Below are 22,227 nucleotides of genomic sequence, written 5' to 3'. Positions count from 1 at the left end.
AGAACCACCAGATCGTAATGGAGGAAGAATGAGAGAATTATCCAACAGAGAAGCATATCCTGAACATGCACAGAGTCTTGTTAATGCTTGCACCAGACAAAGAAGTGTTTCACCTCGTCACTGCAGAATGGTGGATAGAGAGAGCAAAGCTGAGAATCCAACCTTGGAGATAGATCGAAGCCAGCCAGGAGTGGCACTTCATAGCATTAACACCAACATTGTCAATGGAGGACAACCAGAGTAAAGCTAAGGGTATTCTGGGCTTGTCTAACCAGAACACTCTCTCTACCCTTAACCAGTCATCTATGAATCTGTTGGTTTGGAATTGTAGAGGTACAGGTAACAAGAAGTTTCGTAGGAATATGAGGGAATTAGTCTAGATTAACAAACCTGATATGCATTTGGTTAGTCTGGAACCCCATCCTTGTGAATATGAGAGTCACTGAGGCCAGTTCCCAGTTGATCACTGCCACCATTTCGAGGCAAGATTATCCCGATTGGATTTTATCTGCTATCTATGCTAGTCCTGTTAGCCAGAAAAGGGATGAGCTGTGGAATAATTTGGAAAGATCTCCCCAAACTATCATTGATCCTTGGCTCTTAGCTAGGGACTTTAATGACTTTGCTTCTCTTGATGAAAAAAGAACCATGTCTGGAAACCAAAGTCAAGATCAAAGGAGAGCTCGGAAATTTACTGAGAGGGTGAACAATTGTAACCTGATGGACTTGGGATGTACAGGTCCTAAGCTCACTTGGTCTAACAATAGAAAGGGATGGGCTAATACTATGGTGCGACTTGATAGAGCCATGTGCAACACTGAATGGAGGATGAGCTTCCCCGATGGTTTGGTCCAGAATCTCCCTTATACATACTCTGATCATTCTCCTTTGATGATCTTCACTCAAGGTAAGCATTCTTTTAACCATGTTTGTAAACCCTTTAAATTTGAAGCTATTGGATCTCTCATGAAGAGTTCTAGTCAGTTGTGGATTCTAATTGGAAGTTCCCCTCTTCATCCGTTCTGGATAAGCTTGATAACCTTACAAGCAAAATCACTGTTTGGAATAAAGAGGTGTTTGGTAACATTTTTAGAAAAAAAAAGGATGGTTACTTGGTAGAATTGAAGGAATTCAAAAATCCCAACTGTGTAAATTTTCCCATAACCTCCATCTTTTGGAGTTGGATTTGGTGGAACATTATAACAAAATCTTGTATCAAGAGGAGCTACTTTGGTTTCAAAAATCAAGGTCTAAGTGGATTACCCAAGGGAAAAGAAACACTAAATTTTTACATCTTTCTGCTTTAGCTAAGAGGAGGAGGTGTAATATTGTCATGCTCAAGAATGAGGTAGGGACTTGGATTGATCAAACTGAGAGCCTTAAAACTCTAGTTATTGATTATTTCCAGAACCTGTTTTGTTCTTCTTCTACTGTTGGTTTGGCTCATTGGAATAATTGCATTTCTCCTAAAGTGGATGTTACTGATAATCTTTCTCTCACTAAGTTTGTGACTAATGAGGAAATCTAGCAGATTGTTAAACAAATCCAGGCTTTCAAAGCTCCTGGGAGAGATGGCTTCCAAGCTATTTTTTACCATACTTATTGGCCTATTGTTGGGCCTGATGTCTGTGCTTTTGTTCAAAACTGCTTTGTCAATAAGTGTATCCCTCCTGTTGTCAATAGAACACTTGTGGCCTTGATTCCCAAAACTGAGAATCCTGAGACTATTAAACAACTTAGGCCTATTAGTCTTTGCAACATGACTTATAAAATTATTGCCAAAATCCTTGTTAGTCGAATCAGACCCCTCTTATCTAAACTTGTCAGTCCTTACCAGAGTAGTTTTGTCCCTGGGAGAACTACCAATGATAATATTATCATTACCCAAGAAATTATCCATACCTTGAACCAAAGAATAGGTAGGAGTGGAGGGATGATTCTTAAAATTGACCTTGAAAAAGCCTATGATCTTGTTTCTTGGGATTTCTTAGAACAAACTCTGGTGGAATTCAATTTTGAGGCTAATTTTATTGAGCTCATCATGAGCTGTGTGACTTCTGTGCAAACTTCCATTCTCTGGAATGGTGAACCTCTTCCTGAATTCAAACCTTGCAGAGGTTTGAGGCAAGGAGATCCCCTCTCCCCATATCTTTTTGTTTTGTGCATGGAAAGACTCTCTAGTATGATCATTGCCACCTCTGAAGGCAATCATTGGAAAGGCATTAAGACCTCCAAGCATGGCCCCTGTCTCACTCATCTATTTTTTGATGATGATCTAATGCTGTTTGCTAAGGCTGACTTGGCTCATTGCAATATTATCATGAGGATCATGTCTGAATTTTGTGATTTATCTGGACTTAAGATTAATGCCCTTAAGTCCAAGATATTTGTCTCTCCTAATGTTGATAGACATAAAGCTAAAGAGTTGAGTGAAAGGTGTGGCATTCCTTTAACTTCTGATTTAGGGAAATATTTTGGGGTTCCTCTCATTCATGGCATAGTGAGTTGGAGACACTATAATGGCATTCTGAATAAGATGCAAATGAAACTTGCTGGGTGGAAAACTAGTGTTTTATCACTAGCTGGTAGAACTATGTTAATCCAATATGTTAGCTCTGCTATTCCTGCTTATACTATGCAGACTGTGGCTTTTCCTAAAAGGGTTTGCAATGATATTGATAAAATGAATAGAAAATTTCTTTGGGGTGATACCCTAGAGAAGAAGAAAATTCACTTGGTCAAGTGGGATGTTGCCTGTCAGCCGAAAGGGATGGGTGCGCTTGGCATTAAGAAAGCTAAGGATCAAAATCTTGCCCTACTGTCTAAACTTGGCTGGAAAATGATTAGTCATGAGAATGGTCTTTGGAAAGAGTTTCTTAAGTGTAAGTATATGAGGAACAATTGTCTTCAGGCTTGTTCTAGAGACAAGAAAGCCTCTCATACCTGGAGAGGCATTCTTAACTCTAGAGCCATCTCAAGGAAAGTGGTTAAATGGACAGTTGGTAATGGTGCCACTGTTAATTGTTGGAAGGACTGGTGGTGTGGAGATAAGGCCATTGAGGATCTCACCCTCAGTAGCTCACAATCTGCTCCCGTTTGGGAGAGTGATGTTAATGTGAACAACCTACTTTCTGAGCAAGGAAGCTGGAATGAAACTGTTATTTGTGAATTGTTGCCTCCTGCATTCGCATCTATCATCTTGAACAGGCCTTCTCCAACCTCTCTTGAGCCTAATGAACCTAACTGGAATGGCTCAGCAGATGGGATTTTCTCATCTGCTAGTGCTTATGTTCTGGTGAGTGGTAATCAGCCCCAAGGTGAGGATTGGCAATGGCTTTGGAAGTTACGGATTCCTCAGAAACTGAAAGGGTTCTTGTGGTGTTGTATCCATGGGAAACTCCTCACAAATAAGCATCGTTTGAAAAGGGGTTTATCTTTGGAGGCCACTTGCCCCAATTGCTGTAAAGATGAGGATATGAATCACCTCCTAAGAGATTGTTTTAAAGCAAAAGAAGTGTGGTTTGCTATTTTTGGAAGGCATTGGTATTTGAATATGAGTAGCAAGCCTTGGAAGGACTGGCTTATTTATAATTCAAGAAACAAAAATCATTTTAATGATAATCTTACTGTCTACACTGCTTTTATTGTTACTCTTTGGGCTATTTGGAAGAATAAGAACCACAAAGTCTTCAATAATAGTGTAACTAATAGTCTTGACAGTGGTAGGTTCATCATGAAATACTCTAATGATATTCATTAAGCTTTTTTTCTGTCTATTGTTAATCCAAAACCTGCTTTTAGACTCATTTCATGGTCTCTCCCACCTGCAGGTAGATTGAAGTTAAACACAGATGGTTGTAGGAGAGTGGGAGGGGAAGGTGGATTCGGAGGTCTAATTCGTGATGAAAGGGGACATGGGTGTGTGGCGATTATGGAAAGCTTCATAGTGGCACTAGCTTGGAGGCTGAGCTATGGGCGATCTACAAAGGGCTCACGGTGATTCTACAAAAGGGAATGAACAATGTAGCCATTGAGACAGATTGTGAGCAAGCAATGAAGCTGCTACAAGAGGAACCAGATGTTAAATACCCATTCAAGGGGCTGGTGGAGGATGCTCGCATCGTCATGAGAGGCTGTGAATGCACGGTGCAGCATGTGTATAAAGAAGGCAACCTCTGTGCTGATGCTCTGGCCAAATTTGGTGCTAATCAACCTGAAGAGATCTTAGTGGTTAATGAACCACCAGCTGTTCTTAGGGACTTCCTAGTAACAGACATGATTGGCATGTCTTGTGAAAGGGCTTAGGCCTGTGTTTCTTTTTTATTTTTGTTGTACCTAAAAAAAAAAAAAAAATCATTAATAATAGACAAAATACATAGAATGAGAAATATTCCACACATTTGCTCCATCACACAGGTTTCTCCCCGAAGGAATCAATCTCTCTGTCTCTGTCTCTGTCTCTGTCTCTCTCTCTCTCTCAACCCAACTGGCAACCACCATTTTATCAAGATTCTGAACCAATTCAGTCCATTCTCCAACCCCAAAGGCACCTCTTCTCCACCCTTCATCCACCCACCCTTTTGAACACATTCTTTTGTTGGGGGAGACTGGTGTGAGTTCAATTGAATTGACCTCAGATCGGAATGGAAATGCCTGTTGTATCCTTCATTCTAAGCAGACTCAGAGTTTTGTTATCTGAAGAAGCTAAATTCTTAAACGGAGTAAGCGGCTAAGTTGAACAAATCTGAGCCGAGTTAAACCGAATACAATGCTTCTTACAAGACGCAGATTATGCAACACAATTTGATCATCATGTAGATGCGAGGGTCAACAACTGGATTGCGGAAATCAGAGAACTTGAACTCTGCGTTGTGGAAACGAGAAATGTTGCTTATGAAACCGAAAACATCCTCGAAACTTTTGTTATCCAAGTTTCATCTAAAAGGGGTTTCCGAAACACCCTAAAAATATTCGCTTGCATCTTCAACGATTTGATAGACTTTCATAGGGTTGGAAGTGAGATGGATGCCATTGAAAACAGGATCACTGCCGTCGCTAGTGTACTCACAAGTATACAACCTATAGGTGAGCTAGTTCAAGTGTAGATTTTAAATTTAAGTTTTTATTTATTTATTTATTTGTTAATAATTTTAATTATTGTTATATTTTTATTTAAAGTATATTTTTCTCTCTTTTGAAATGTAAAATTCATTAATAATTAAAGTTTGAAATTTAAATTGTGTTAATATATTCCGTTAATCTTTCCGTGCGACATTATCAATTTTAGGGAAAAAATAATATTTTATATTTTAATTTTTCAGGAAAATTTAAGGAAAATTAAAAAGACATCTCTATAAGTTTGTGTAAAAATTTAAGGACACCAACAATTTGTTTACTAGTTAGAATTCTTGAGGTTTGAAATCTTAAAATAATAGGGCAATTTTTTTTTAAGGTCCCTGGTATTAAGATTTTACAGCATAAAGGACACTCAATATTTTCATAATGTCTAAGGTCCCTCAAGTTGATCAAGAGAAAATTGGTCCAGAGAAAATTCACGACACAGAGAAATTTCTCACTGTAAAATTCTCTGGACACATCATAGAGAAATTTCAAAATTTCTCTGGACTCCCCAAACCCAAAGAAATTCTCAAACAAAATTCTCTCACCCAGAGAACCCAGAGAAAATTCCCAGAAAAATATTTCCAGAGAAATTCTCTCAACCCAAAGAATTTCTTTGGACTCCACAACCCAGAGAAAATCCCAGAAAGTAGGAGCGAGATGGTTTCTATTGGCGTCGGAGGTGGTAAATCACTGGTTTTGGCTGTAAGCGTTCCATCTGTGATACTATTCGTTGCAATCACCGCTGTTGGCTGCATCACGTGGCTCATTCTTCACCCACAAGAACCCGTCTTCAATGTCGACTCACTCTCTGTATCCAACTTCAACATCTTCGACTCGCAGAAAAATACCCGATACGAAGTCCAATTGACCGCCAAGTCAAAGAACAAGAACCCAAATTAATTCAACACACAAATTGACTTCGAATTCAACCAGCAATCAAGAACCCAAGTCACTCCATGTGTTTGTGCGAAACAGGGCAAAACCTCATCAAAGACTTTCGGGTCAATTTCAGATCTCACCCCAGCCTCTCTGAATCAATTTTGGATCTACCCCTGGGTGTCGAATGTGGAATTCAACAGTTCAAATTTCTTTGTTGTTCATTCAGATCGTGATGGGTATGCGAATCAAATCAATCGAAAATCTGGGTCGAGTAGAGAAATGGTAATCAATTACGAGAAGCCCAGCAATCTGGTTTCGATTAGAGTGGATCGAGATGGCCGGTTTTGAAATTCAAAGGTCACAATGTTCGAATCAAGGACGAACTGAAACCACAAGTCAAATTTCTCTGATATATGTTAGGGACCTTAGACATCAAAAAATAATTTTGTGGATCTCTTCCATTACTAAAAATGGGAGAGGGACCTTAGACTAATTTTCCCAAAACAATAAGAGGAAATATCATTTTGCTCTCCAAACTATCACGCGTTTTTCACGGTGACCCCCAGACTTCGATTAATATCAATTTTACACCCAAACTTTTACATTTTTAATCAATTTGGCCCCTGCCGTTACATTCCGTCTACAATTGGACGGAATGTGTTAACGTGGCACTAAAGTTCATTTAAAAGTTCATTTTACCCCCCAAACTATACCGTAAAAAATCAATTTACCCCAAATTAAAAATCAATAATTGCCTCCCAAACTATACTTTAAAAATCAATTTGCCCCCCACATCAACACATTCCGTCCAATTGTGGACGGAAGGTGAGGACAAGGGTCTAATTGATCAATTTGTGAAAAGTTCAGGTACTAAATTGAAATAAATCGAAATATGGAAATCAACGTGAAAAACGCGTGATAGTTTGGAGCAGGGGGAGGGGGGATGATATTTCCTCAAATGATAATAGGGTAATTCTATTTTTACACACTAATTACCCTCAGTACACACACTTAATGAACACATTCTCAATTCAAAAAAAAAAAAATCTCACTAGACATCTCTTTATTCCAATAGGGAAATTATTCCAATAATACCTGTATCTTCAATTTTAAAACTGTAGGCCATGTTTGGTTTGGTTTGATTTCCAAAATTTGTTTTTTTGAATTTTTTTCTAAAAAACAAAAGATTAGTTTGGTAAAAAAAAATAAAAATAAAAAACACTTATCCTTTTTATATAGTTTTATTTTTTTGGAGGATAGAAATAAATTTTTAAAATTCAAAAATATATTTTTGATGTTTATTTTTGTCAAACTAGATTTTATTTTAATTTTTTTTAAAATCCAAAAAATAGTTTTAGAAAATCAAATCAAACATGGCCCTAATTTTTCTTCTATCTATCCATCTCTTCTTCGCTCCCATTGCCACTACTCTTAACCCTCTTCGCCGAGGGGCTAATGTGTAGTTCACAATGAGAGGCTTGTGGGAGTGTATGGTTCTTTACAAAAGGTGGTCATAGGTGGAAAGAAAAAGTGGCTACGAGACAAGATGGCAGAGGAAAGAGGTGGCATTGACGATAAAAGATAGTTGTGGTATTTTATAATTAGGGTTTGGTGGAAGAAGATAAGGATAATATGGTACTTTCTTTGTAGGAGAAAATTATAATAAGAAAATTTTTCATAAGTGTGTAAACTGAGAGGAATTAGTGTGAGAAAATAGAATTACCAATAATAATGACAACCTTTAACATATATAGTCCAAAATGCCCTCATAATCTTAAAAATGCTAATATTTCTTGTTGTTTCTCTCGTAACGTCATTTTTCTCTCGAGTGACCTTTTACATTGTTGAAGTGATTTCAAAATTTTAAATTTAATAACTTTTGATTTATATCTCCATTTTTTTTGTTGTAAAATTTACATTTTTAGAAATTTCACTGACTTAGACTGACTTGGTTATCAAAATTTCACTGATCAATCGAAATTTTACTGACCTGTCTCAGGTTGGTAAAATTTTGTCAACTATTTTTTGAAATTTTGTATTCATCATAGATCTTGATGAAACCATTCCAAAAAAATACAAATTTTATGAAAAAAAACAAAAATCTAGATCAAAATTTATATAATTTTAAAATTTTTAAATGAGTTAAAAAAGTAATATGTGATACCTGAAGCGGTGTAGTGGAATAATTTTGTCATCGTATATTTTGCAGGAGCTATACTACTATAAAAAATTGTGTTATCCTTATCCTTCTAAAATAATATTACTAGAAATCATAAACAAAAAATCCCCTAAATTTATAGAAACGTATAAAAATAATATTTTACAATTTTAACCTCTAATTTTTTTAATATATTTTATAAAGGATGTATTGTTATATGGTGAAAAATGATTTATAAAATAGAATTTTTATACAAAAAATTCATACAAAATTATGTGACACTGTTATTTGTGGGCCATAAAATGAGTGTTTTTTTTTTTCCTCTTTAAGATGAAAGAATCACAAAAGAAAACAAAAAAAACACATCATTTTATGCCTCCGTTTGGGAAGTGGGTTGGCTTTTTGGCTTTTTGGCTATTTTAGCCTGGTTTGGGAAGGGCTTTTTGGCTTTTTGGCTTTTTTGGCTTTTTTTGTGAGAGAGGATTGTAATGATTATGGGTTGGATTTGATGTTTTGTTTTTTGTGGCTAAAATAGCCTATTTTGTTTTTTGTGGCTATTTTAGCCAAAAAAGCCTGGCTTTTTTCTTCCCAAACGGATGTGAGTTTTTTTGAATAAAAATTTATTTATATGACATTATTATTGAATATCAATTGTTAGAAAGACTAAACTAGTACTGCTCTAGGTGAAGGCACAAGAAGTTCGACAGTTGAGACGCAACAAGAATTGAGGCAATCGGATCAACCTGTTGTTGCAGAGGATTTTGTTGGGTTTAAGAAAGACTTGAACAAGGTTGTGAAACATTTGGTGCAAATTGATGACTATACTCCTAGTCGAGTTGTCTCTAGCTGCGGCATGGGTGGCTTGGGGAAGACCACTGTAGCTAAAGAAGTATATCACCACAAAGACGTCTAGGGTCATTTCCATGGTTTGGCATGGGTACACATATCTCAACAGTACCAAACAAGAGATATTTTGCAAGGAATCTTCATCAAACTTATTCCGGAGAGGAAGAAAGAGGTTGTGAAGATGACATATGACGAGCTTTTTAGGCAACTCTATCAAGTCCAGCAGAGGAAAAAATGCTTGGTTGTACTAGATGATATTTGGTCAATCGAGGCTAGGAACAACTTGAAACTGGCCTTCCCAACTGTAAACACAAGAAGCAAAAAATTGCTAACGACTCGTAATAAAGCATTGTCTTCACAGATAGATCCATACCATATCCTTCATGAACCCCAGTGTTTAAATGACAAGGAAAGTTGGAATCTACTTCAAAAGAAATCATTACTAAGAAGAGATGGTAGAGGTAATATCAATCAGTCCACATTGCTATATATTTTGATAATAATTAAATTGTTTTAATGTTAGTTTTCATATAATCTGTGTGATCTATTACCATCCCAAAAGATTAATGACCTATGGGTTGAAATTTGGGGAAAATAAAAAATAATTTAGCTCTACTAGCCATAAGGCAGTACCATTTGCCATTTTTTTATAGATTGGGAAGAAAAATTTCATTGCAATATCAATAAAAAAATCAGATCAATCTAGTACAACGATATCACAAGATCTTAAAAAGAGATAAACAATTTCCATAGAAGGAAGGATCCAAGCCTCCATAGAGGAGGAAAAAAGGCCCTCACAAGGGAGGGAAACAAACCTTCACATAGGAAGGATTATTACATGACCAAACTAAAAATTAAGAAAACCAAACAAAAAAACCAAATCCAAGTTGCCACCGAACTCATCCAAACTCCATTGCTTCGCAGTCTTCAATTTGGAATTTGAAGACCCCACCTTCGCTGGTCAAGATAGAACATTGAGGTTAAGGTGGTCGCCTAGCTTAAAACAAGCTCGTTATCCAGCGTCAACCTTCGGATTGTAAGAAGATTTGACGCTAGAACGTAAAGTTCTGGACTCAATGGTGGAGAGGGTAAGGTGGTGATGGTCAGACTTGTGAGATAAATATCATATCTAGGTTAAGAAGAGGATCGAGGGGAGGGGGAGGAGAGGGAGATTGGACAGGTGGGGGAACCATTGTCGTCTCCCTCTCCCCTTGCAAAAAAATGTAAAGAGAAAAAGCAAGAGGGATTTAGGGTTTAGGGAAAGGCACGTAGTACCATATGAATTTAAAATATTCATTAACAAAAACTACATACAATTGAAAACTTTCAGGGTGGAATTACTTCTCAGTGATACAAAAAATAAAATTTTACATAAATATGGGGGGTGCAAGAAAGACTTGCACTCCCAGCTGTAATTCCCCCAACTTTCAATAGTTGGAATGGGAAAGAACTCATACAAAAAAATTAAATTAATCAGGTATTCAAAATTGTTAGGATTGGTCCACCAATGTGATAAAGGTGTGTAACGCCCTCAAAAAAATACATAAAACCCATCACTTAAGACATGCATTGATATAAAAGAAACCAACCATTTCTATTCATCAGAGTAATTCTTACAATTGTATTACATGTTAACAACAAAAGGAAACGCCCTATGGGCTTACAACTTTCCAAGTCGACACCTGGTTACACAAAAGAAGAGTACTAACTCTATACAAAATAAGCCCTTGGCTTGATGTACATGTAATACAAACAAAATAAACAAAAAGAGTCTTCAATTCTCATCATCATCCAAGCTATGTCCTTGGAGGTGGCATACTACCTGTACCTGAAAATAATGTCCCATATAGGGTGAGCCAACGCCTAGTAGAAATATGCTAAACACAGTATGAGCAATAACTAAGACATTAGCAATTGATAAATGTTCAATTTCCATAAATCAATTCATAACCCATTTCCATTTCATGACCACTATGTTCATGTTTTATTTCAGTTTCCATTTCTTATCAATTTCACAATTTACATCAACGGCTCAAAACCTGGCCAACCACTTATATGAGACAGTAACTCATATTAAATGTTTCTCACTTTACAATAGATACACATACTAGTTGTATCAACATTTCAACAGATAAGCATACAAGCTGTATCCACATTTCAACAGATAAGCATACAAGTTGTATCAACACTTCCAAAGATAAGCATATGAGCTGTATCAACACTTCCATAGATAAGCATATAAGCTGTATCAACACATTATCTGACAAGCATATGAGCTGTGTCAGTGGAGTCCATCCCCTATCTTCTCCCAAACAACATTCGGTTTAGAGGTCCATCTCCTATCTTCCCCTAAACCGTGGAGTACATCTCATATCTCCTCCTACACACACAACGTATATACACAAAGGTCATATACACAATCAATCAATACATAACATTAATGTATTCTACCAACCGTCATACTCTATGACATATCCAATTGATTAGTTTTAGTTTGCCTAATCATCATGCATTGTCTACAACAATCAAAACTACCCTCCACCAATAGCCCAAGCAATTATTTCTAAACAGATAATAAAAGCTCCAACAGATAAAATATCAATGTTTTCAAAAGTGAGCGATTAATAAATCTAACTCCACTATTCTACCATATAATGAACCAATTTCATTATTTCCAACTCAATTCCATATAGCTATAATTTTCCCAAATTAATTATACCAATTAATTTAAACAACAAATTAGGGCTTTTTCCCCCAACTCTCAATATCAACTCAAAGGTTCGAATATCACCAACCAACAACTATATCATCATTCTGAAACCCAAAATACATATATGAGCCCAAAATCACAAAACCCTCTTTAACACATTTTGAAACCCTAAGTCCCAAAATCAACCATTTAAACAATAAGCTCAAAATCTAGGTTAAAACCCATAAGAGTGAGTAGGAATTCCTACCTCAAATTCGAAGCTCAAGGAAAGAAGATGAAGAAACTCAACGTGCTCCAAAACTTAATATACTCGGATCAAAACGTAGCCCTCGACGATCAACCCAACTCTTACAAAGGCCGAAGGGAAGGGAAGCACTCTAACTTGATCAAACCCTAGAGGGAAGGGAGTTTCTAGAGAGAGGAGCTCTCAAAATGTCTTTTTAGAAAGTAAGAGAGAGAGAGAGAGAGAATGTAAAAAGTGATTTTAAAATGCCCAGCTGCCAACTGATATACGACATTCCCGCTCAAGCGGAGAACACAACGCTCGAGCGTCAAGAACAAAAAACTAGGTCCGCTCGAGCGCAATAAGGCCCGCTCGAGCTCCAAGACACAAGAATAAAGTACATCCGCTCGAGCGCGAAAACCAGTCCGCTCGAGCGTAGATTTCCCCCTCCTAGAACTTACACCCAAAAGTACTACCTGCTCGAGCGCCAGAGTACCCGCTCGAGCGTGAAAAACATGCTTGCAGAAGTTCTGCAGAGCACCAAAATATAGGGAGCGTGCAATCTCCGCTCGAGCGCAAGAAGACCCGCTCGAGCGAACCTCCTAAAAACTGGGCAACAAAGAATTGAAACTAAAGCCTAACCAACCTATAACAACTCTGCCCAATACATCCTAAAACTCAATCAAGCGGAATTAAAGGATGACAACAAGGTATACCACCACCAACATCACGGAACCCAAGTCCGGAACGCAACAAAATAGTAAAGGGACAACCGGGATCGCTCTAACCTCCCCCCCTTAAAAAATTTCGTCCCTGAAATTAAACACGAGTTTTTAAAAAATAGGTTTTCTCCATTCTCAACAATGCTACAACATAATATTAAACAATCCGACCCATTACCGGTCAATCCCCTCTCTTTCAAGAGGCATTTCACATTACACATAACAACCTGCATTATCAACATGCATTCCTTTGAAATTTACCAATTTCAACTCATTTTCCACAATTCCATAATGCATGCAACATTAACATCATGCCTGCATTTCCACAATACATTGAACATATGCAATGTTATAACAAATTTCCATTAACTAAAACATTCACAATGTTTTACAACTTAAGACACATATATTGTTCTTACAGTTCAACGATATTACAAAATTACCAATACATGGTTACACATCAACAAACAAGTCCGGATATTTCTCGCGGACTTCCAACTCACGTTCCCAAGTGGCTTCCTCCACTCCATGATGTTTCCACAAAACCTTTGCCAAAGGAATGGTCTTGCCACGCAGGACTTGATCCCGCTTATCCAAGACCCGAACTGGTCTCTCCTCATACGAGGCATCCTCATCAACCTCTAAGTCGGTCCAATCCAATACATGGGACGGATTCGGCTCATACTTTCGAAGCATACTCACATGAAACACGTCATGCACTCCGGACAATTACGGCGGCAAAGCTAAACGATAAGTAACCTCGCCAACCCTCTCAAGGATCTCAAAGGGACCAATAAACCGAGGGGATAACTTCCCACTCTTCCCGAACCTCATCAAACCTCGCCTAGGTGATATTTTCAAGAAGACATGATCACCTACCTCAAACGCCAAAGGCCTCCTCCTACGGTCGGCATAACTCTTTTGGCGACTCTAGGCTGTAACAAGCCTCCTACGGATAAGCTCAACTTTCTCCGTCGTCTCCCTAACTAACTCCGGACCCAACAAAGGTGTATCATCCACCTTGGCCCAACACACTGGAGACCTACACGGTCGGCCATACAAGGCCTCAAACGGTGCCATACCGATGCTAGACTGAAAACTGTTGTTGTAGGCAAACTCCACCAAGGGCAAGTGCCTCTCCCACGTCCCACTAAAGTCAAGGACACAACCTCGAAGAATATCCTCAAGGATTTAAATAGTACGCTCGGACTGCCCGTCAGTCTGAGGATGATAAACTGTACTAAAGGTTAACTTAGTGCCCAAGGCACTCTGCAAACTCTGCCACAACCTAGCAGTAAAACGAGGATCTCTATCTGAGATGATCGTCACTGGGACCCCGTGCAATCTCACTATGTCCCAAATATACAAGTCGGCGAGATGATCTACCGAATCTCTCACGCGCATAGGAATGAAATGCGCCGACTTAGTCAACCGGTCTACAACCACCCAAATGGCATCACTACCCCGCTGAGTCCTCAGAAGACCTACAATGAAGTCCATAGTGACATGCTCCCACTTCCACTCGGCAATAGGCAAGGGTTGCAGCAAACCCGCTAGCCTCTGATGCTCGGCCTTCACTTGCTGGCAAGTAAGGCACTTCGATACGAAAACGGCCACATCTCTCTTTATACCCCACCACCAAAACTCGCGACCCAAATCTCGATACATCTTAGTGCCTCACGGATGTACCACAAGGCGTGAATGGTGAAACTCTCGGAGTACTTCCTCTCGGCAAGACTTCGGCACAAACAAACGGTCTCGGTATCTCACACTATGGTCGGGATACACCGTCAAACCCTTCTCAACTTTCCCACTAGAGATCTTCTCTTGGAAGAACTCTACCTCAAGGTCACCTCTCTGTGCCTCTAACACTCGTGTCACAAGTGTAGGCTGCGTAACAATAGAAAACAAGGCCGCAACCTCAACAGATTCGCCCAGAATCAAATCAAACTCGCCAAGTGCACCCAACATCTCCCATTCCCGGATGGCTATACAAGCTACATCACTAATGGATTTCCTACTAAGGGCATCGGCCACAACATTGGCCTTTCTCGGGTGATAGTGCAACTCAAAATCATAGTCCTCAATGAACTCCATCCACCTTCTCTACCTCAAATTCAAGTCTCTCTGTGTAAACAGATACTTCAAACTTTTGTAGTCCGAGAACACCTCGAACCTCTCACCATAAAGGTAGTGCCTCCAAATCTTCAAGGCAAAGATCACTGCTGCTAACTCTAAGTCGTGTGTAGGGTAATTCTTCTCGTGTATTTTCAACTGACGTGAGCCATAAGCTACTACTTTCCCCTCTTACATCAACACACAACCCAAACCCTCTCGTGAGTCATCACAATAAACCGCATAACCCAACCCTCTCTCCGGAATAATCAAAACCGGAGCGGTGGTCAATCTAACCTTAAACTCTTGGAACGACTTTTCGCAAGTCTCACTCCACACAAACTTGACCCCTTTCCGCGTCAATCTCGTCAACGGCGAAGCTAGCCTGGAGAAATCTTTCACAAATCGACGGTAATACCCAGCTAATCCCAGAAAACTGCGGATCTCAAAAACGCTCTTAGGCTGTGCCCAATCCTGCACTGCCTCAATCTTGGATGTATCAACAGACACCCCTTCCCCGGATACTACATGGCCTAAGAATTTGTCCTCTCCTAGCCAGAACTCACACTTCCCAAACTTGGCATACAGTCTATGGGCTCTAAGTAATTCAAGCACCACTCTCAAGTGTTCCTCGTGCTCCTCCTCAGAAAGCGAATAGATAAGAATGTCATCCACGAAAAACGACTACAAATCGATCCAAAAATTCCCAGAAGATCCGGTTCATCAAGTCCATAAAGATTGCTGGTGTATTGGTAAGCCCGAATGGCATGACCAGAAACTCATAATGGCCATACCGCGTACGGAATGCCGTCTTAGGAATATCCTCCTCCCTGACCCTCAACTGGTGGTAACTCGATCTCAAGTCTATCCTAGAGAAACAACGGGAACCCTTCAACTAGTCAAACAAATCATCTATACAGGGCATAGAGTACTTATTTTTAACCGTAGCCCGATTCAACTTTCGATAGTCGATACACAATCTCAAGGCACCATCTTTCTTTTTAGCAAAGAAGGCCGATGCTCCCCACGGTGAAACACTAGGGCGAACAAAACCCTTATCTAGCAATTCCTGGAGCTGAATCTTCAACTCACTCAACTCGGCTGGAGCAAAACGATAAGGTACCATAGAAATCGGCGCTGTGCCGGGCACTAAATTAATAGAGAACTCTATCTCTCGGTGGGGTGGTAAACTAACGAGATCCTCGGGAAAAACATCCGAATACTCACAAACCACCCTTGGCAATACAATCTGGGTCTCATCACACTCACCACTCATAAAGCTAGCAAGTAGACCACTAAGCTTATTCTGCCCTCGCGGATCATACATCAGTGGCAACACACTACCAACCCAATCCCCCAAGAAATGGAAACATTCCCCGCTCAAGGTACAAACTGTGACCCTCTAGCGGTAGCAATCAATAATAGCCCGGTATGACGATAGCCAGTCCATACCCAAAATAACATCAAAACCCTTCATGGGCATGACAACAAAAGGAAAAGGAAACCTATGGTCGGCGACTGTAGACAGCGCCCGGGGAGGGGCCTCGATGCTACTACAGTTCGGACTCGATTTGTGTCACGGTTCTTAATCTGAACCAAAGAGTCCAAATCTGGCAAATCGTTTTGAGAAACAGATTTTTGAAAAAGTAGTGCCAAACATGGACTGCTTTGCCAGATACAGAGTCGCCACCTAAATATTTTAAAATGGGGGAATTTAGGAAACCCTGACTCGGTGCCGAAGGCCACATGTCCGTCATCACCGGAGTTGTCTCGGCTCGGGAGCTTGGGTACGATTGGGGAAGGTCAGCTATGAGCACCCCCTTTCGCCCGGTCCGAAGACCGGCCTCTACTAACCGTGATATCCGTTTTTAAAAACGTTATGTGTTCTTAATCCAATTATTAGCCTAGCATTACTATGTTATGCGCGCGGCAAACAAGTATAGACTAGATTGCCTAATTTGGAAATAAACATTGCATATCCGTTTGGTTTGAAAATGCTTTGGATTTGCTACTCGCAAGTAGGCTAAAATACGGATTTCAACGAGTTTTTCCAACTCAAACAATCCAACCTTCACCCACAGGCATTCAAAACAGTTTAACACATAAGCATCTAGCCACATGTTAAGCATGCTGTCATGGTAACATTCACACTCATGTGATATGCTAAAGCGGAAATACTTACATAGTACTCCATGCCAAAACAAAGAACTTGTTAGCAAACATGCATGATCCAAGTCCATGTTAAGTGCCTAATGCATCACATACAAAATGTCGCTAAGATAGGCTCGGCTAATCCTAGACATGTCATGTGAAAATGCACGATTAACACATATTCAATTTTTGAATTGAAGTACTGATGCAGTTAGCGTGATGTACCGAGCCTAATGCATGTAATACAAATGCATGGATGCACACATGCATAGCATAAGGTATGCTGAAATAAATGTGCCCTAATCTACTATCATAAGCAGGTAAATAAAAGGGAAGAAAGACGTGAGGTTGGAAGACATACACACCACCCACACACACTTATTACAGATTTGCCCTCACTCGGAGGGACCGAATAAATATTACAAATTAACTAACTACGCAAGCTAATTAATATTACAAATTGCCTAATCTAATTAACAAATTAAACAAATTAATTAAAGCAGGAAAACGTCTCGGGAAACGCGCCACCATGCGCAAGCTGCCTCTGTTTTCCTCCATTTCCTCCTCTGGAGGCTGTCAAAACCTCAGGACTACATCCTTGGACAGAGGGGATCATCACCGGCTAGATGAAATTTCCACCGGCAGTGTTGTATGGCCATCGGCACAAAGTTGAAGCAGTCGGCAGAGAAAATAGTGCCGGTCGGCACATTACACTGCCGGTCGGCAGAGTATTCCTGCAGAACCTGCAACTCACAGCAACAGAGGGCAAAACAAGGCATGGCAGCGCAATTCAAGGCATGTATGCACCAAACATGTCTCTTATCATTGTAATGACTCAAAGGGACATGTGCCTCGGTTCTCGGACCACCAATCACGCATTTCCATGCATGATGGTCCAAGGAACCAAGCATGCAACTTTGGTTTCAAATGCATGCAAACCAATCAAACAAATTAGGCCCAATTCCTATCACCAATTCAAGGAACAAGGCATGCATGCAAAATGCAATGCAACCTAGGCATACAAGCTAGGAATGCAACATGGCATGGCAATTAACTCATGCGAGCATACAAGCATGCATATGGCAATGCAAATGGATGGCAAGATGGACTTATACATGAATTAGGCAACTCTAAAATAGGCCTAAAACAGTGGCCAAAAGTGCTAAAGAGTGAGAGCTAAATGGCATGCACACACACATGCACATAAGGACCAATACTTAAGCATGAATCAAACAACATTCAAGCACACTTGAAAGGAGGAGTCATGGACTAATTAGCATGCAACATGAGCCCTAAAATTATGTTATAAAATGATGCCAAATCAAGTTATAAATTAAGCCAAAACATGCAAAGAGTAGTCCAAGTGTTCAAGGCAAATCAATAATGCATTGAACTAAACTTATCATGATCAAACATGGCATGCATTAAACAACTAAAAAACAGATTTTTAGCATGCTAAAACAAGGCCAAAGGACTCCTTAGATGGCATCTAAGTGGCCCAAATACAAAGGCATACACCATGGCCAAAACATGGAGCATTGCAACACATGCTTTCAAAGCATTAAAGAGGCATGCAAGGCAATCAAACAAGCATGGAAATAGGACTGAAATGGCATACAAGGTGACCCCAATTCATCAAATTCATGCAAAGATGTCATGCTACACATGCACATACTCAAGGCCAACAAGCCCAAATGCAAAGGAGCCATATAATGCAAGCAAAGATCAACCCAAACGACTATGGACAGATCTAAAACATGGCAAAATGAGCATATAATCTTCACAAATACAAGCCTAAAACATGCTCCAACAAAGGCTAACAACCTAGACATGTCAAGGCACAAACATGGCATTACAAGGCAACTATGCTAAACATGCATGAAGTTCCAAAACCAACTTTAAATCATGTTATATCATGGATATATAAGCATGAAAAACAAACCAAACATGCTCAACACACACTCAAGCATAGGCTTCCTTAAGAGGCCAAAATGTGTCCTTTTCAAGGACAACAAGGAGAGGGGATGGCCCTCTCCTTCTTGGGACTTCAAAGGATCATCTTCACCACTGAAATCCCTCAAGATTTCAGTGGTGAAGAGACCTCAACACCAAAATCCCTGAGCTAACACAAAATGGCTCAAAATGAGGCCTTTTGAGGCCTAAGGGTGGTCAACACCCCTCAAACAACAAAACACTCTTAATAAACAATAAAGAGGGCTTAAAAATAGAACTTTTTTATGTTATACAATAATCACAAAAACAGCTCTAAGACTAGTAGAAAATTGATGCAAAAAAGGGGGGAAAAAAGGACTAGTTTCTCACCCTTGATGCCTTCTTCAACAAAGATGCTCCAATGGCCTCCTTGAGCTTGAATCCAAGACAAAAACTTCAAAACACACTCTTTAGAACCTCAGCTCCAAGAGGAAGGTGAAACACTAGGTGTTTGTGTGCAATAATGAGACACAAAACACCTAGTATGCAAAAATGAGAGGAAAAGAGAGATAGGTTGTGTATGTCTAACCCTAACCCTAGAAAACCAGAGCTCTCCTCTGTATTTTCTCTCTCAAAAATGTCTAAGCCTCCTTTTTTTTGCCTTAGAGAGAGCTCCTCTCTATAAGCCTCTTGTAAAGCTTACAAGACAAGCTTTGCAAGAGGGAGATCCCTCCATACACGTGTATGGAGGGGAGCAAAAGTTATACAGCTGTCCAAAAATATCTGCAAAAGCAGATGAACAGCAATCGGCCGGCAAAAAATGCCATCTTGGCCAAACAAAGTGCCGACCGGCACAAAAAAGTGCTGACCGGCAACAAATAGTGCCGACCGGCAAACTACATTGCCGGTGGCAGCAAAAACCAGCCGGTGGCATCCAGCCACTGCCGGTGATGGGTGGGGATGGTCTACAAGCCCCACCCTGCCTCTCAAAGGCAAGATGCAAGTGTTTGGTGCAAAACCAGACACTAAACGGTCGAGTTCGGGGATCTTGAGGCGGGGCGCGCGAGCCGAGACCTCCGGGAACTCCAAACGAACACAAACATGGATAATCACCGAGTGTTCAAACGGTGACGTCCAAGTCTTGAGGACGGTCAAAAATGGGGTGTCTACAGTTGCCCCTCTTTGACAGAACTCGAAAGTCATAACAATGACGGGAGTGAATGTCAAAGCCCAGAGACGACCCATTTTTGACAAGGCCGAAGACTTAGACAAACATGCAATACAAATAAGATATGCGCCCGGAGGCAGGGGCAAAATGCAAGACAATGCACGGAGCCGAGCATAACTTATGATCATGCAAAGAAAGCTGTAACGAAGCAAACATGCAACAGTTTTAAGCTAGCATACCAAACTACACTACAATGCAGAAAGGATGTAAGAGAATTATGGAATTCTCAATGCGTCTCACTCGGGAGATACAATACCTGTGCGGCTCGTCTGGTTGCACCAGCTTCAAATGAACCGTACATACAATATCGTGCCTGAAAAGAAAACAAACTTAACAGGTACAATATGGTTAGCAACATGCATGACAATGCAAATGTGGATGCAAAACGATATGCGATATATACAAAACAATGTATAAACAATGCAAATGCAGATGCAATGTAATTGAAACAATGCAAGCTACATGCAAAGCAATTGAATCGTGATCCAATCACGAGCGGTTCGAAACCACATCTATGCCAAATAGATTGATGGAGATAACAAGTCTGTCTACCACAGAACGGTCAACTGAACTGTGAGCATTGTAGACAGACGCAAGAACAAGTATTGGGTGGAATTGACATAAGTGGGGAAACAACCCGCTGGAGAAAGGACTACGATCCTAATGCCGGATGCAAAAATTACACTACAATGTAATACATGAATATGGCACGCAGGCCAAACCAAATCTTGCTTAGGAAAGGCATGCATACATACAAGCCATGTGTAACACAGAAAAGGTGCCGCAACCCTCAACCAACATATCAACGTGGAATCGGCGCGATACACATACAGAACTGTGTTTTACGTAAAAAGTAAGGGCACATACCAGACCAAGCTCAACACGGAAAGGCGCAAGCCATAGATGGAAGGTGATGCAATGAATGCATGCAATCTACAATGCAATATCTACAAATATGCAATGGAATGGATATGGATACAATGGATATGGCACGCAAGCCAAACCAAATTTTGCCTAGGAAAGGCATGCACACGTACGAGCCATGTGTAACACAGAAAAGGTGCCGCAACCCTCAACCAACATATCAGCGTGGAATCGGCGCGATACACATGCAGAACTGTGTTTTAACATGAAAAGTAAGGGCACATACCAGACCAAGCTCAACCTGGAAAGGCGCAAGCCATAGGCGGAAGGTGATGCAATGAATGCATGCAATCTACAATGCAAATGCAAATATGACAATGCACTATGATGCAATGACTATGATTGCAACTTTCCCTATCTTACCAACAGGGTGATATACTAGGTTGGTTCAGTATCCAGAATTGAGGCGTAGACATGCCGCCTCAACCTATGGGGCTTCCATACAGATTTCAAGCCGAGGGTAAACCCCTGGGTATTTAAACCAGACTTTAGTCTCGGAACTCCCGAACCTTTGCGTTCTAGGCATAAGCCGTTCGAACTCTAGTTTCCACCGTCCCAGTTGGTCTTCTAGGAACTCATCGCAAGCACAGACAGGTGGCTTTACCAGACCACCGAAAAGTCATTCGGGCACGACAAACACCGAAGGAATTGCACCTTCAGAGGATTTAAGGTCTCCTAGACCGGAAAAAATGTATGCATGACAATGCATGTTTTTGTTTGTTTTTTTTTTGAAATGCAAATGATGCAAGTAAAATGCAAGTTGCATGAGATGCGCGACAACACGCGGCTTAAGATATGTACAAAGCAATAGTGTGCACACCAATGCAATAAAGGTCTTGCACCTTCCAAGGATTTAAGGTCTCCTAGACCGTACGTGTTTAAGGTCTCGCCAGACCATGCGTGTTTAAGGTCTCGCCAGACCATGCGTGTTTAAGGTCTCGCCAGACCACGGGGGTATTTACAAGACGCGTGACAATGCGCTGAAGGTTTCGCACCTCCAAAGGATTTAAGGTCTCCTAGACCGTGCGTGTTTAAGGTCTCGCCAGACCATGTATTGCACGATGGTATGATGCGCAAGATAGCGCTATGCGTTAGGCAACGCGAGTGCACAGGACAGTGCGATGGAATGCATGCAAAATGCAATGAGATGCGCAAAACAGCGCGAACAATTTTGAAATGCACAAAACAGTGCAATGCGCAGAACAGCGCGAACAATTC

The 22,227-nt window shown here is 40.3% G+C and overlaps 1 protein-coding gene across 1 annotated transcript; it reads left to right on the top strand.

Annotated features, from left to right (window-relative positions):
- The first annotated feature begins 432 nt into the window (after positions 1-432).
- LOC145813230 (uncharacterized) lies at positions 433-4,000 on the top strand. The gene is made up of 4 exons (XM_082908513.1): positions 433-907; positions 1,308-1,432; positions 1,532-3,722; positions 3,831-4,000. The coding sequence occupies exons 1-4, from the start codon at positions 433-435 to the stop codon at positions 3,998-4,000; spliced, it is 2,961 nt and encodes a 986-aa protein (XP_082764639.1).
- Positions 4,001-22,227: the final 18,227 nt, after the last annotated feature.

Source organism: Camellia sinensis, chromosome 15, assembly GCF_055761805.1.
Source record: "Camellia sinensis isolate YWXY chromosome 15, ASM5576180v1, whole genome shotgun sequence".
NCBI lineage: Eukaryota > Viridiplantae > Streptophyta > Magnoliopsida > Ericales > Theaceae > Camellia > Camellia sinensis.
Note: the sequence above shows the minus strand (reverse complement) of the source record. Positions and strands in the feature narration are given on the sequence as shown.